Below are 17,081 nucleotides of genomic sequence, written 5' to 3' on the forward strand. Positions count from 1 at the left end.
TTACGATAGCTGTTGTCCCCTGACCTTACGTTCTGTGCCGTCCCATCCATAAGATCAGCGGCTACGCAGTGGACGACGTGGCTTACGGAGCTTGCCTAGACCAGTTGACGCTATCTGCGGACTGAATACCGGTTACAGGTCCTCGAATGAAACCAAATTTACGCCAACCCAGGTTGTCTCATGTATGCAGTGGAGGCCTCAGAAGCACGGCCTGTGAACACTCAAAGGGCCCCTTACACATTGCTATCATCAGACCGATGTCATAACATCACACAGCGAATAGCCAGGTTAAACAGCGGTAGCCCTGGCCTTTGCAAGGGGCAAAGGAATGGACAGGAAGATCTCGTCAAGTGCGAGCACCCAATAAGACATCCGCACGCCCTCTCGCTCCTCAATAGGGCAATTTCTCAATGTGACGGATGCTGCTGCTGCACCTCGTTAATTGGCTACCGTGGCCTTGATTCAAACCAGGCCATGCAGTCTCGGTCCTTTTGGGGCGTATTCCTGCGTTACGATCTGTCACCACCAGCTCTTCTGGGAACCCCATTAGGCAGCCTGGAAATTGATAGCAATCTGTTTTTCAGATGAAACCCAGTGCGCCAATTTCTTGTCACATGGACGGCCACCTCCTTAAGCGCTGTATTTCGTGATCTTCTCTGAGCTGGCGTTCGGATTTCATGACACTGTTGTCGGAAACCCCGAAATTACAGATTGCTCTAATTCACTCACTAAACAGATTCCGTGGTGACACTTTAATCACTCACCAATCTCGATTACCTGCTGATAACAGGGCAGGCTCCCACCTTTTTTGCGTATTGCTCGGTAAGATTCGATAGGTATACGCTCTTTGCGTCCCATGCACAACAGGTATGACGAACAAAGTACCCACGGCTTGGAGAACACGAATTTGTCGCACATTATAGGCTTGACATCAAGCCAGTAACGAGTAATAAACAACACACTAATGTTGAAGTCGAAAGAGAGCGGGAGAGAGTCCGTCGCTACTCCTATTGCTGAGCCCAGACGGCAGATAATATAAGAGAAGAAACCATATCAACGATGTAACAAGGAATATTCCAAAACAGACGCTCCAGCCTGGGATAACTTTATCTCATTCAAGAAAAGACTTTAACGGCACTTTTCCTACGGGACAAGCGAAAGTCTTTTTTAATGTACACTGGCAGTAGTAAGACCGTGGTGGTCCCATCCCCCAAACCCTCCCAGTTGGGCACTTAGGTACCAATGTACCTTCCTACCTATGAGATACATATTCTATGGCCTATGTACACCCGTTAACAAAGAACTGGCACTGATTGGGTACCAACATGTCTTTTGTCATAAGTTGATTGACACCGACACTTTCCGCTGGCTACATGGCCATGTCTTACAGGTCCATCTTCCGGTCCACCGCAGACTGCCAGTTGTTCGTGCAGTTCTCGACCAAAACCTACCCACCACCATCATCACCCAATATATCAGGCTATCCCGTGGTCCGGTACTCGCTATAAATTGCTCAGCAGTATCAAAATACCTTTTTAAGAGGTTTTGTGGCAGACTATTATCGGCGATAGCAACAATCAACGAAATACTACAAAACCTCGGCGAGAGAGAAAGGCTAACACTCAATCGACTAGGTTCCCCGACATGCAAACTTCATACAAAACCGTGGCTTCACGCGTGACATCCTGAGACAAACGCAAACGCATCCGAACGAAACCAAGCTAAAGTCAGAATCCTATTCTTCCAAAATGGGCGTCGATTTTCCTTGCCAGATACAGTGCGATTAGAGATGTGGCAGTGCTGGGGAATCAAGTGGGCATTTCATGGCCGCCTGTGCCATACTACTAAGCGATGTCAGCAGGGTTCCGGGTAGCTGCTCCTCGTGTATGCAGATAGGCCGATTGGGCTCCCATCCACCCTTGGTTTTCCAGCCGTGGAAAGTTTATACCGATTAATAATACATGGGTGGTGCCCGAAGAACTTTCGATAATGCGGGGTTATTTGAAACATGGGCTATGCAAACGCGCCTGGTCGGAATGGATATCAGAACTACTGTGTGGGTGTGAGAGAAAAAATTTGGATGGGTTGAATCAAATGGAGAAGAAGTTGTTTTGGTATAGGAGCTGGACTGGTTTAAAGGCTTCTATATAGGAAGCAAATGATCGCTCAATAATATCCTTGTCTCGTCGTGTGGGAATGGTGGGCAGACAAAGAAAAATGTGGCTTTTCTCGAGCTCATATTCTTATCTATATGACAGCGGATGTGTACCATGGCTCTGGACGAGGGGAGGCAGACTGTGCTGGAGAGCGGAATAGGCTATAGCCCGGTGCTATGGACACCGGCACCCGCATGTAACCCCGTACTTATATAATCTGTAGCGAAGGAGGACGATGGCCGGCAGAGATGTTCCAGCGTTAATGTTTGAATCTATCAACCCTTATTTAAGAAGTAGTACTAGACTACCTTACTAACCTATGGCCTTGCTAATTAGTGGATGGAAACCCTGGAACCGGGCGGAGAAGCTTGCTGCAGAACCATCACTGGGGGACCTATTGCAGAGCCACTGCTTCTTGAATCTCAAGATCGATCAGATACTTTATGTCCTCTGAAGCGAATCAGGAGCTTGAGCAGGCCGATGGAGAAAAGTGTGCCTGCATAACAGTGCAGGGTGAATGAGGAGCGAGGGAGAGCATCCACTCAGTGGCAGGAAAGGGACAATGAAGAGGCTTGATGAGCCCGGAGTAAATACCGGAGCTGCTGATTGGCTGATCTGGGACACAGGACCGCTTACGTGATCCGCCTCGAACCCGCCCTTTCGATCCCTCATGTGGCTTTTCCCCGTGCTTGGGGCAAGGAGAGAGCGAGAGCGACCGAGTCGGCCTATCTTCCGCCTCCTCATTTTCAATCCCTTCACCTTCTGCTCGACCCAGACGATCCTGGCAACCTCTTCTAGCGGTCTGGTTGCGCTACAAACGACCGTCAACTCCCACCGCTCCCGTTATCATCGTGATTTCCCCCCTTTAGAACGCGCTGGATTGTCCGCCCGCAGAACCACCCCCCCCGATATACATGACGTCTTTGTTGACATCCGTTTCAGACCGTCAATTCGCCAGTAACACTTTACTACAATAACTCAACTAGCATTGATCCAACTGCCGCCAACAAGGAACACATCAGCTTGCACTATCCGATAGAGCGGCGCTCCTCGTAGCGTTCGCGACTCGCGTTTCCCGCTGGTGTCGGTTCACCCCCTTGCGATCCTTCTTTTAAACACGCGGAACCAGGCGATCGGACCCAGGTGTATGGGGAGGAAGCAAACATGGCTGGTGGAGGAAATATCAAGGTGGTGGTGAGAGTGCGGCCTTTCAACAGCAGAGGTGAGTGACTTGTGGCATTGGGAATGCGACCAAGCCCCCCCCTCCTAGACTGGACTGACCCCGGTGTCTTCTTCCCGCATTCTAGAAATCGACCGTGGTGCAAAATGTATTGTTCAAATGAAAGACAACCAAACCGTCCTTTCCACTCCACCGGGCGCCGATGATAAAGCCCGCAAGGCTGGTGGAGGGAAAGGCGGGGATGGAGGACCAAAATCATTCGCCTTCGACAGATCGTATTGGTCTTTCGACAAAAACGCCCCGAATTTTGCGAGCCAGGACAACCTCTTTCTCGACTTGGGTGTACCGCTATTAGACAATGCCTTCCAGGGTTACAACAACTGTATCTTCGCCTACGGTCAGACCGGTTCCGGAAAATCGTATTCCATGATGGGTTACGGCAAGGAGTACGGTGTGATTCCGAGAATTTGCCAGGATATGTTCGAGCGCATTCGCACAATCCAGCAAGACAAAAACCTCGGCTGTACGGTGGAAGTCTCGTATCTTGAAATCTACAATGAGAGAGTCCGTGATTTGCTCAACCCTTCGAATAAGGGCAACCTTAAAGTCCGTGAGCATCCGTCGACTGGTCCCTACGTCGAGGATCTGGCCAAGCTTGTAGTGCGCTCTTTTGAGGAGATTGAGAACTTGATGGACGAGGGTAACAAGGCTAGAACGGTTGCTGCCACAAACATGAACGAGACCTCCAGTCGTTCCCACGCCGTGTTTACGTTGACCCTCACACAGAAGCGCCATGATGCGGAAACGTCTATGGATACGGAGAAGGTGTCGCGCATTAGTTTGGTCGATCTTGCAGGTTCGGAAAGAGCAAATTCTACTGGTGCGACCGGTGCGAGACTGAAGGAGGGTGCGGAAATTAACCGTTCGCTGTCGACCCTTGGTCGTGTCATTGCCGCTCTCGCTGACGTGGCGGCTGGCAAAAAGAAGAACGCATCAATGGTTCCGTATCGTGATTCTATATTGACATGGTTGTTGAAGGACTCGTTGGGAGGTAACTCCATGACAGCAATGATTGCTGCGATTTCACCCGCCGACATCAACTTCGAGGAGACTCTCAGTACTCTCCGTTATGCGGACTCGGCGAAGCGAATCAAGAACCATGCCGTTGTGAACGAAGACCCCAACGCACGAATGATCAGAGAGTTAAAGGAGGAGTTGGCCCAACTCCGGTCGAAACTTGGGGGTGGTGCCGCAGGTCCTGGAGCAGGCGGCGCTGCTGGCGCTATACCAGCAGAAGAATATTACCCTCCAGATACTCCTCTAGAGAAGCAACTCGTCTCCATACAACAGCCAGATGGTTCAGTTACGAAAGTCAGCAAGGCAGAAATCGTCGAACAGCTGAACCAGAGCGAGAAGCTTTACAAGGATCTGAATCAAACTTGGGAGGAGAAGTTGGCAAAGACTGAAGAGATTCACAAAGAGCGAGAGTCTGCTCTGGAAGAACTTGGTATCAGCATCGAGAAAGGTTTCATCGGATTGAGCACGCCGAAGAAGATGCCCCATTTGGTCAACCTGAGCGACGACCCGCTGCTCGCCGAGTGTCTCGTTTACAACATCAAACCGGGAACCACCATAGTCGGCAACATGGACCAGGGCAGCCATGTCGAAATAAGATTGAACGGCTCGAAAATCTTGGACGATCACTGTAGGTTTGAGAACGTGGACAATGTTGTTACCATTATTCCCACCGAAGGCGCAGCAGTCATGGTGAATGGATTGCGGATCGATAAACCGAAGCGGCTCAAGAGTGGATTCCGCATTATCCTGGGTGATTTTCATATCTTCCGTTTCAACCATCCCCAGGAAGCGCGTGCTGAACGAGTTGAACAGAGCTTGCTGCGTCATTCCGTTACTACAAGTCAACTGGGCTCGCCGGCACCGAACAAAACCCATGATCGAACCCTGAGTAAAACAGGCTCGGAGGTGGACGGCGATTCTAGCAGAGCGGATTCCCCGATGCCCTCCCAGCGTGGTAGGGAATCCGATTGGTTTTATGCTCGCCGTGAAGCTGTCAGTGCGGTGCTGGGGCCGGATCAAATCTCCCATATGCCTGACGATGAGCTGGACGCCTTGTTCGAGGATGTACAGAAAGTGCGGGCAACTCGTCGTGGACTAATGGAGAACGAGGAAGACTCCGATTCGCTCAGTTCGTTCCCTGTGCGGGATAAGTACATGTCCAATGGAACGATCGATAATTTTTCGTTGGACACTGCCATCACGATGCCGGGGACTCCGCATCCGAACGACGAGAATGACGGCCAGAATGGGGGCGAGGCTACTCTGCAATCGGTGCGTCAGGATATGCAGCGCCAGTTGGACCGACAGAAAGAAGAGTATCAGGACAAGCTGAGGAATGCTGAGGCCTCTTCCACCCAGGGAGTCGATGACCTACGCTCCGAAAAGGCTCGAATGGAGGAAGCTCTGCGAACTGCAAAGGAAGAATTTGAAGAACAACTGAAAAAGCAGAAGGAAGCTTTTGAGTCTCACATGAAGGACCTAGGCCAACCGGTACCCAGAATCTATGAGAATGGTTTTGCCAAGTTGGACGACAGGGAGCTTGAAGTCGCCAGGACCGTCTTCCGCCACTGGTCTCAGCAAAACTACGTTCGTATGGCCGAGAAAGTGCTCCAGCATGCGTCTTTGTTGAAGGAGGCCCAAGTGATGAGCCACATAATGGACAAGAATGTGGTATTCCAGTTTGCGATCATTGACCACGGGCATAACATGGCCTCGTCCTACGACCTTGTACTGAATGGCATTTCCGGCGACGAGGACGTTGTTCTAGATGAAGCCAAGAAACCTTGTGTCGCAGTTCGTGTGATTGACTTCAAGCAATGTGTCATCCACCTATGGTCTATCGAGAAGCTCCAACGCCGTGTTCAGACTATGCGACAATTGCACCAGTATATCGACCGGCCAGACTACATCCAACATTTCAAGCTTGAAAACCCCTTCTCAGAGCCGTGTTCACCTCAATATTCGCTGGTTGGTGACGCTGATATCCCTCTCACGGCGGTCTTTGAGACCCGAGTCCAAGACGTTTCAGTTGAAGTTACCTCGCCATATACACAAAATGTCATAGGCATCATTAGGCTGTCCTTGGAACCCTCTTCGGCTCAGGCGCCTTCGTCTACTCTCAAGTTCAACGTCGTGATGCGTGATATGATTGGGTTCGCTGAATGGGAAGGGTCGGATGTCCACGCGCAATTGTTTGTACCCGGAATTTCTGACGAAGGGGGAGCTACGACCACTCAAATGATCACCGGCTTCGATGAATCACCTGTACGGTTTGAGAGCGTTCATAGTATGAGTTTGCCGCTGTCAAGTCCACGGACGGCAGCGCTAAAGATCTGTGTCTACGCCAAGGTGACCCAGATGCATCTGGACAAGCTCCTTAGTTGGGATGACATGCGAGACTCTGCCGAGCTGGCTCCCAAGAAACGAAAAACACCGCGTATTGCAGAGACTGAGTTTTATTCCGAAGAAAGACATGATGTTTTCGCCCGGGCGCAGGTGCTCGAATTAGCGGAGTCCGGGGAATATCTCCCGGTTGAGGTTGTCCAGAGCAACAGCCTCGATGCAGGTACTTACCAGCTCCATCAGGGATTGCAGCGACGGATCCTGGTGAACCTAACTTACAGCTCGACTGAAAGCCTGCCGTGGGATAATATCACCAATATCCGCGTGGGTTCAGTGCGATTGCTAGATCCCTGGGGCAAGATCCCTGACCAGGATTTGCAGACACCAGACGTTGCGCTGAAGTTCGTTCAGGAGCCAAACGTGAAGGAAAACGCGGATGGGACATCAAATATCACCATCATAGGCCAATGGGACTCCAGCTTACACGGGTCCCTCTTGCTTGATCGAGTCACTGCAGACAAGTATCGTGTCCAAGTGACTCTGCGATGGGATTTGTTGTCTTCCCGTCTGCAGGATCCCGTTCCTTTTGAGATAGACCTGACCCTCCAGATTCAAGGCCGAACGTATGTTCGACCTCAATCCATGTTCAAACAATTCTTCAATTCAACGCGTATTGTGCACTCCACGGTTCGCATGTTCTCCCTAGTCGTCCGCCCGGTGTCTGCCAAACGTGCGGCTGATCTCTGGCGGATGAATACACAAAACGACTATGTGAAGGGCGAAGAGCTCCTGGTCACCTGGGCTCCGCGCAAAGTGTCGCTTGTCCGGGATTATATAGCCGCCCGCAAACGAAGGCGACGTGTCGCGGAGTTGAATGCAGCTAAAGGGGCTTTGAGTGCCAATAGCCTTGTTGCATCACCTTCACGCAGCGGACGGTCAACTCCCCTGCGTAGCCAGGAGCGTGCCGACCGCAGGGCTAAATTGCTTCAGAAATACGTCGACCTCTGGGGGAAGAAGACCGATCCAATCGAGGCAATTCTGGTCCGAAGCAACACCGAGCCCCCTGCAGGAGGGGCGGCTTTTGCCTCGCGGGCGAAGCAGTCATCTTCAAGCGATGATGGAAGTTCAGTTCAGGAGGAGGCATCATTGAAGCCGCGATTTGTTGCCAGCGTTCAAGCTCTTCCGAAGAACGATTCGTCTCTGAAGTCGGGCTATCTTTTGACTCCTGATGATACCAACAGCCACTGGGTGCGGCGTTTTGTTGAGCTTCGTCGTCCATATCTCCATATCTATTCTGTTCCCGACGGTGATGAGATTAACGCTATCAACCTGCGCAATTCCCGGGTTGACCATGCACCCGACTTTGCACGGCTCCTCGATGGCCCAGGAGCAGCCGGATCTGACCGGGGAACGTCGCCACGGGGTCGTCCGAATGTCTTTGCAGTGTACGGGGCACAGAATACGTTCCTGTTTGCGGCCCGAACCGAGGCCCAGAAAGTGGAATGGATCCTGAAGATCGATGAAAGCTATTTCAGCAGCCCCGGCGCCCGAGCGATGGCGAACCACAATGCATAACTTCATGCTACCTGCGCAGCAGTGACCCAGCAAGCGCCGACTTTCTCACCTGATGAACAGGTCTCATGGAGATCCGTGATGTGATGCTACCCCAACCCACCAACCCTTTGTTTCCGCCCTTGCATATAGTACCCTCTCGGTGGCTGTTAGCATTTGATTTTTAACCACACATTTTAGATTCTACGTTTATTTCTTTCTATCGCGATTCCGATTGGCAGGCCTGGTGTTCCTTCGTTGAGCCATGACATACATAATTCATCCCTTTCCACTCCACACCCGTTCTTGATTGATTTTGAGATACCCCTGAATAAATTTGCCTCTTACGGCCTCTATCAACTCCCATGTACATACTTTTTTTCTGGAAAAATTTTTCAAGTATAGATACAGATACACACACCAGCCTGCATGCATGCTATGATGCAAGAAAGGGAGGACCCGGCGTTGTCCGCAGGCGGGCAGTAGGTCATTTGTTTGTTGATGATTGCTCTTGAGAGTGAGTGAGTTAATTGAGAGATATATACAATTGTATTCTGTTTAGAACAGTAATAGCACAGACTTAGCAGTAGTACTTGTTTGGTAGTAGCATCCCAATGAACGGGATACCAATGCAAGTTCTATCCCACTTCGGCTTCCGTGACAAATAATAAGCAAAATGACTACTCTTCCAGATCTCGCACTTGACAATAGAATTGACATCCCCAAAACGAACGTGATGGTATAAAGCACAAAGCCCCAACCCCAAAACACACAAAACCAGACCTAAAACTCCAAACACCATCCAACCAACCAGCTACACTATATAATCCTATATAAAAACTAAACAAACTCAAACTCGACCCCCTGAATCCTCACCTCCGCCGCATACATACACCTCCTACTATCCCCCTGGGCACAAAACCCATGAAACAGCATGCGATCCCCACAGCCACAAACCGTGCCACCCCCAGGCGAGACCAACCCATAATCCCCGGACTTAACCAACTGCTTGCCAGTCTTCGTATACGGGCCCGTAATCTCCGGCGCCGTCGCCCACCGCACATCATACTTCTCATCCGTATAGCAATGCGTCGAGTAAAACAAGAAGTACGTATCGCCATGGAGAATCAAATTCGGGGCCTCCACTAACGGTCCATCGCTATCATCGCGGTCCAGGATCTGCACTGCGTCGCCGACGGGCGTGAACCCATCGGTATCAACTTTCTGTAACAGGATGGGGGTGGGTTTCAATGGCGCTATCCCGTTGTTGCAGTCCCCGCCGTTGCCGATGCTGTTGCCGTCCACTTTGAAGACTACGTAGCGGGTGCCGTCTTTGTCGAGGAAGCCGGACGCGTCGATGCTTCCGCCTTGGTCGAGTCGGCAGGAGAGAGGGGTCGGGTTGGGGATGTAGGGACCGCTGGGGTCCGTGGTGGTGGAGATGGCGGTGCCGATGCAGTGGTGGCGGAGGTCGGATTGGGCTTCGCCGCTGTAGTAGAGGATGTATTTGCCGTCGTTCTTGTGGGGTTTGTTAGTGTGTGATGGAGATGGGGGAGGGGATGAGGGATGGGGGTGGTTACGCGGCGGACTACGTCTGGGGCCCAGTGGTCGATTTGTGTCTCCCAGCCTGCTAGTGTGGGGAGGGCTTCTTTATCTAGGAGGGTCCATGTTTTGAAGTCGCTGGATTTGGCTACTTGTACCGTGCGGTTGTTGCCGTTCGTGCCGAAGGCGTACCAGGTGCCGTCGTCGGCTTGGACGAAGCCTGGGTCTGGGAAGTCTGTGTCTAGGGCTAGCCAGGGTCCCGCTGTGGCTCGGATGTCGATGGGGGAGGATAGTACGGATGTGAGTAGGGGGAGGGTTAGGGCCCAGAGGGTTGGTAGATGATGGGTCCACAGCATGGTGTCTTTGTTTGGGAAGGTAGGTATTGAGGAATGGATATGTAGTAGTAGTGTTGCTGTAAGGAGGGTGCAGACCCGGTTGGGGGTTGCTTCTGTTATATCCAGGTGCGATGGATGAGATGTATATGCAATGCTACTATATACTGGGATGCTTCGCCGTTACTTTATATCTGAGCGTCGACAGCAGGGCAGTAAGCAGGCCCCACCCGTGCTGATGACCGCTTGCAATGATCGATGAGGTGCTATTTCCCATTCTGTACAAAAGCATCGATCATTTGATGCCCAGCGTTGCGGGAGAAATCTGGTCTGCTGGTCTGGGGGACGGGATACATGGCCCAGCTGGAATTGGCCTAGGGCAGGTGCTAGCATGGACTTGAGATGCGTCTATATGCATAGTCGAAATCTAGTGGATCTTCCAGGTAAGCTAGCGGACAATATTGTATTGAGACTTGGCGTCAGGACTGATGTGGCAAGTGAATGCTCTCAGTCTTTTATGCAAGTGCCGCAAGGCTGCCTCTGGATTCACCAGCCAATGGGTGTCATTGAACTTGCCCCCGGTCACTAGGACAGAGCATTTAGAATTCGAGAGATGACTCGCTTTGACAGGCAGTCCATAGTGACATGTTCACCCAACCGGGCGAATGCGATATATCGGTTGGCATTGGATGTGACGGAAACAGTAGTAGCTTGGCCAGTTGCCTCGGTGCAGCAGCAACAATTGGGCCGCTGATAATCTCACTAGCTTCATTAGTCTTGATTTGATCATCTGGGGTTGGACCCACTTCTCGGAGTAATTATGCTCAGATAAACCGTGATTAACATAGTCGATTCTTCCAGGAACATTGGTCGAAGAGTCGGATGAGGCGGAGACGCAAGGGCAGCACTGATCATCAAGGGGTGAAGAGTATGATCTGCAGCGTACCTGCCTGATTGGGAGGTAACGCTTCTACTGTCTTTCTTCCGTTAGATAGCTCTAAAAGAAACACAATCAACTATTTGTCTTGTTTGATATCTTCTTCTTCTTCTCTGCTTAGATATAGATTTATTTACTCCAGGACGGAGCAACTTAATAATATGTTCTAATACTCCTCAGAGTATTTTTACCTCCCCTGTGTGATGTACTACAGTCCGTGAGAATATATATCTTATCTACTACTTTTGTTTTAGTAATTACCATGAGAAAGATAAGTCCTGTTAAGATCTTTATCAAGATATAGAGCTTTATTAAGTAAGATCCAGGCTAGTATCTGAGCTTAAGGATGGTTATATTCTTTAATTATAATATCTAGAAGGAGTCCATTCCCTATCTGGCGCTATGCTTACGCGGTGGTGGTAAGAAGTGTAAGAAAAAGAAGATTTATATTACTTCTAAGAAGATTAGTTCACTGCTCTCAAGTATTATAAGGTTGATAGTAACGGTAAGATTGAGTGTCTTTGCTGTGAATACTGTTAAATATCTTTACCGCGAGCGCTGTCGAGTGTTTCCGCCGTGAGTATGGTGCTGGTATTTCTTGTAGATACTAAATATAACTGTTAGTATAGCAGAAAAATATTATCTTATTTATATCTTTAATAAGTTTAATAAAAAAAATTATCTTAATTAAGAATTAATAGCCTCCTCACAAACATTAAATTTATATCTTATGATTATGAAAATATATTATTTTATTTTTTTTATTATATATCTGATTACTTCTTTTAAAAAAAAAGTATTCATTATTTAGCACTAACTGGACTTTTTATAAGAAGCAGAATTTTCTTAATCTAATCCTTAACTATTATTATATATATTAAAAGCTATATTATTAAACATTACCTTGTTAACTTATTAAATTTAAACTTCTGTAAAAATAATTTCTGAATCTAGTATATTAATAGCTGAGGATGACTAATATTATATAATATATTTTAAATAAAATAATAGATATTATAAATTTATATAGAGCTACTTCCAGTCTCTCTAATATTAGAGAAATTTATAATAAATTAGAAAATAATATTAGAGATAATAATTTAACCAAATTTAATATTTAAAATAATAACACTCTCTGCCTGTACGGAGGTTAGATAATAAAAGTCTATAAATAAACTATAATTCTATTATATTATCTGTGGTAATACAGGTAGAAAAATAATATATTTAATTTAATAATTTAATTTATCAGTTAACTGCACACAGTAAATATTAGTAAGATATCTGGAATTATATCTATTTTAAGTAAAAATTAATATCAGGAAATTTATTCTATAATTAATATTAGTTCTACTAATTTTTCTTATTTTAAATATATTACTGAAGAATTACCTGAAATTATTATAAATTTTAAACATGGACTTTTTTATTATATATTAAATAAATATAATATCTCAGACATATACAAGACCAATAAGATAAATATTAAAGAAAAGAAATATAAAAGATAATATATTTATTATTAATAAGCTAATAAGCAGACCACTGAAATCATAAGATTATAATAATAAATATTAGATCTTAATTAAATATTTAAATAATTTAATTAAAATCATATAATTTACTACAAGCAGATGTAAAATAAAGAACAGATTTTATAAGAATAACTATATTAAGAGAGAATAATTTAATAATAAACTGTGATATCTTTATTAATATAAGACTTTGAATATAGTAGATCTTATTATAAATATTAAACAGATTTAAGCTTCTTCAAAGATATTACTAAAAAATAGTCAGTACTAAGAAACAGTTTTTATAAAAATAGCTGATAAAGAAATAAATATATTTAAGATATTTTTTATATATCTGGCACCTGTCCTGTATAAATAGATTTTTTATATTCTGATTATAATTAGTATTAATTATATATTAAACCTAATTACTATTCTAATAATTACTATATTAACTCTACTAAAAAATATACTTATTAGTTTAAATCTGATGATATAATAATATTTAATTCTAAGATAATTAATATTAAATTCTTTATCTAATATATTTAAATTATTATAGCTTAGGAAAAACAGTAACTAATATTAAATATTCTTTTATTTTATCTGAAAGACTAGATTTTTATTTAATATACTAAGTTACCTGAGAAGCTCTAGAACCAGATAATATATAAAATTAAAATATAATATAAAGAACTTAAATATAAGTTTAGATATCTAGCTATTAAGATAAGACAGGAGATATATTAATTAAAATTTAGATTTAAGAAAATTAATAAATTTTTATTTATTAATTATTTAATTTAGAAAATATCTTTTCTCTGAGCGGCTGGTACAGCCAACAAAAAAATATTAAAAAATAAAATATAGAAAAAATTTAATAATAATCTTATTTATCTTATCCAACCGCACGAAGACAAAATACTTAAAGATTTTAAATATTATTTATATATAAGAGAAGCTGGCGCAAAATACTAGTAATAATTATTTAATAAAAAGAAGAACTATTCTAACTCTTATAAATATACTAGTAATAAGTATAAGTACTGTAATAAACACTTAGAGCTAGTAAGTAATATAACTAATAAAAATAAGAAAATTCTTGTAAAGTCTTATAATTATTATAGTACTAAATTTACTTGGCCCTGTTACTATTATAATAATAATTATTAAAATTATAAATATAATAAAAAAGATAAGCAGAAGTATCCTAATTAAAATATATATCTTATAAAGAGATATATTAAGATAAATAATAATATTAATAGAGATATTAATCTAGAAGATTTATTAAAATCTAGCTTAGATTTTAACATATTCTCTATAATAAAAAACTAATATTTTTTTTAAAAATAAAAAATATTAAGAGTATGTCCAAACTTCTCTCTATATTTATTATACAGTAATAAATATTAAATTATATAAATATAAAATAAGTATCACAGGTACTTACTATTTATATAATTATATTTAGCAGAAATATTTTTATTTATTTAAATACCAGTTCTGACTTTATATATATCTTGTGTGAATACCTTATTATTTATTTTCTAATTACTATTATTTAATATAAATTAATTATTTTTAATATACTAGAATTTGATATTACAGTAGACAGAATTACTTTTCTTAAAATTCTACTGGCTGATAAATACTTAAAGACTGATATTCTAGTATTTAAATATATATTTATTAATATATTACTCAGTACTGACGCGTGTAATATAAACAGTATTATTATTAATTTTCTAAAATTATAAATTCAGTTCTGAGATATATATTTTATGCCTTTTTAATTTATATACAGCATATATTTAATTTCTAGAAAAAAAAAGATATTTATATAAACTAAAATATAATAATAAGTCCTGGCATGAAATGCCTCTTACTAGTAATATACTTTTATTATATTTTGAATAATATTTTATTATAACTTAAGTCTATTTTATAAATCAAACAGAATATTAGCTTATTTAGCAGTTTATCTAGTATATTTTTAATAAATAATAATTATATATTGTCTTACGCGAATTTAAAAAAAAATTAAATTCAGATATATCATAGATAATTCATAGACTATATATTAAATTCTAGATCAGTAGCCGTGATAATAGCTGTTATATATATTATATAAACTATAACTAAGTCAGAATCTAATATTAGTAATAATCTTTTATAGACTGATCCCAGCGAGATACCTGATAATATTAATCTTGATAATATTAAAATATCTATAATTATTCCTGACTTTAATCTTATCCTGCTGGCTGATGCTGATATATTATCTATATAAAAAGAAGAATATGCTTTCTGTATAAAAACTATATTAAATAAATATTTTTTATTATTCTAACTGGAGCTTAGCTATTTTACTAGTATAGAAATAATAATTCTATTTTATAATAAATATAATATCAGGGAATTAAAATAGAATTTATACTTTTTAATATATAAAGATTATATAATAATAAACAGCATCTTGGACTCCTTATAAAAAATAGAATAAATTAAAAAAATATTTTTTAATTAATTCTTTCTGGTATTCTTACTAGTCTTTATTATTTAGCAGTATAATAAACCTCATATTATTATTAATCTGTAATATATTAATATATATCTAATCCTAAATACTTATCTGCTACTGCGGTAAGATAATATATTAGAAGCTTTGGATAACTTTATTATTTTTATATTACTAGATATTATTAAGGACTACTTTCAGCAGCCTGTAAGGTATAAAAACTACTAAAAAATAGTATTTATTATATTATATTAAGAATATAAATAACTAATTATTATATTTATAGGACTTATCTCTTCTCCCAGATTCTTTCAGGCGAAGATAAAATCTATATTAAATTATTATCTATAAAACTTTGTATTAATATATATTAATAATATTATTATTTATAATCAGTCTCCAGACAAGTATTTAAGATATCTAGATTTAATTCTTAATCTTCTTTAAACCAGTAGAATAATATTATCTTTTATAAAATATTATTTTATATATCTGTCAGTTAAATTACTTAGTTATTATATTTTATATTTAAATATAGTTATAATAGATAACAAAGTTATAGCTATATATTGTATGCAATTTTTATTAATTATTAGAGATTTTAAAACTAGTATTATCTTTTTTAATTACTATTAATATTTTATTAAATACTTTATAATTATAGCTAAGCTATTATATAAATTTAAGATCTTATAATTATATCCGGGGCCAAGAAGTGGCCGTGCTTGTAAGATATTTATTAACTAAATATTTATTTTTATTCCTGATAATAACAATATACTATACCAGCTGATTATATAAAATATATAAATATAGAATATAATAAGAAATTAACTAATTACTGCTCTAATACTTATATATCCTGACTTTTCTAAACTATTTAAATTCTATATAAACAGGAGTAAGAAATAGAGCTTCAAGATTATTATCTACCAGACTAATATAGATAAGATTAAATATTCTGTTATATATTTATTAAAAATCTTGTTTTCTATAGAATAAAACTATATTATAACAGAGTTAGAATATACTGCTTTTATATAAACTTTAATTAAGTTACTCCAGTATATAGATAGAATTATTTTTATAGTTATGATAAATTACTTTATATTAATCAGTATATTCCAAATTATAAATAAACTATATAGTACTTATCTAAATTACTAGATACTGTATTTAGTATTCTATTTTAATTAAATAACTATATTATATCAGAAAAAATAATTATATTCTAATACTAATATACTGTTTTACTTCCTATCAGATATATATAATTCTAATTTTTTATTTCTAGATATTATACAGGCTTTCTGTCACTTAATCTGAGGTATTAATTTATATATTATTATTAAATATTTTAGATTTAATCCTGACTTTTAATAGAAACTGCATGAGTATATTATCTCTGACTATATTTTTACAAAGGTTTTTAACTAATTAAATCTCAAGTCTAATATATTGGAAATGCTAATATACTATAACTTTAAATTATATAATAATATATTTTTTAATATATAATATAACCTGCCACGCCCTTACATGCCGCACGTGTTAAATAAAGAAATATTTATTATATATTATAACAGATATGGTTATCCTGGTATAAATAAGTCATATATACTACTTTATAAAAAGTTCTTTATATTATATATTAAGAAAGATCTTTAGTACTATATACTGTAATATTTTATATATATTTAGGATATATATAGTAACTATAAGCCCTACAGCCAGATACAGCCTATAAAGGCTCCCAGTTAATTATTCTATACTATTATTATAGATTTCATAGTTAGCTTATCTGAGAGTAATAGCTTTAATACTATACTTACAGTTATAGATAAGCTTATATATACTATTTATTTACTACCAGGGTAAGAAGATTAGAATATACTATACTAGACCGTGGTTATCTGGGATGAAGTTATTTA

At 40.5% G+C, this 17,081-nt stretch overlaps 2 protein-coding genes across 2 annotated transcripts; one reads left to right on the plus strand and one right to left on the minus strand.

Moving 5' to 3' along the window:
* Window positions 1-3,320: 3,320 nt before the first annotated feature.
* Window positions 3,321-8,331, plus strand: KLP8 (kinesin-3 motor protein uncA; the record flags this gene model as incomplete). Its single annotated transcript, XM_041692488.1, has 2 exons — window positions 3,321-3,378; window positions 3,464-8,331. 2 exons carry the CDS (start codon window positions 3,321-3,323, stop codon window positions 8,329-8,331), a joined length of 4,926 nt encoding a protein of 1,641 aa, XP_041545868.1.
* Window positions 8,332-9,147: 816 nt separating this feature from the next.
* On the minus strand, window positions 9,148-10,202 carry AKAW2_60371A (glycoside hydrolase family 43 protein; the record flags this gene model as incomplete). Its single annotated transcript, XM_041692489.1, has 2 exons — window positions 9,148-9,822; window positions 9,885-10,202. 2 exons carry the CDS (start codon window positions 10,200-10,202, stop codon window positions 9,148-9,150), a joined length of 993 nt encoding a protein of 330 aa, XP_041545869.1.
* Between the last annotated feature and the right edge of the window lie 6,879 nt (window positions 10,203-17,081).

The sequence above is a fragment of the Aspergillus luchuensis genome, chromosome 6 (assembly GCF_016861625.1).
Source record: "Aspergillus luchuensis IFO 4308 DNA, chromosome 6, nearly complete sequence".
NCBI classification, from domain to species: domain Eukaryota; kingdom Fungi; phylum Ascomycota; class Eurotiomycetes; order Eurotiales; family Aspergillaceae; genus Aspergillus; species Aspergillus luchuensis.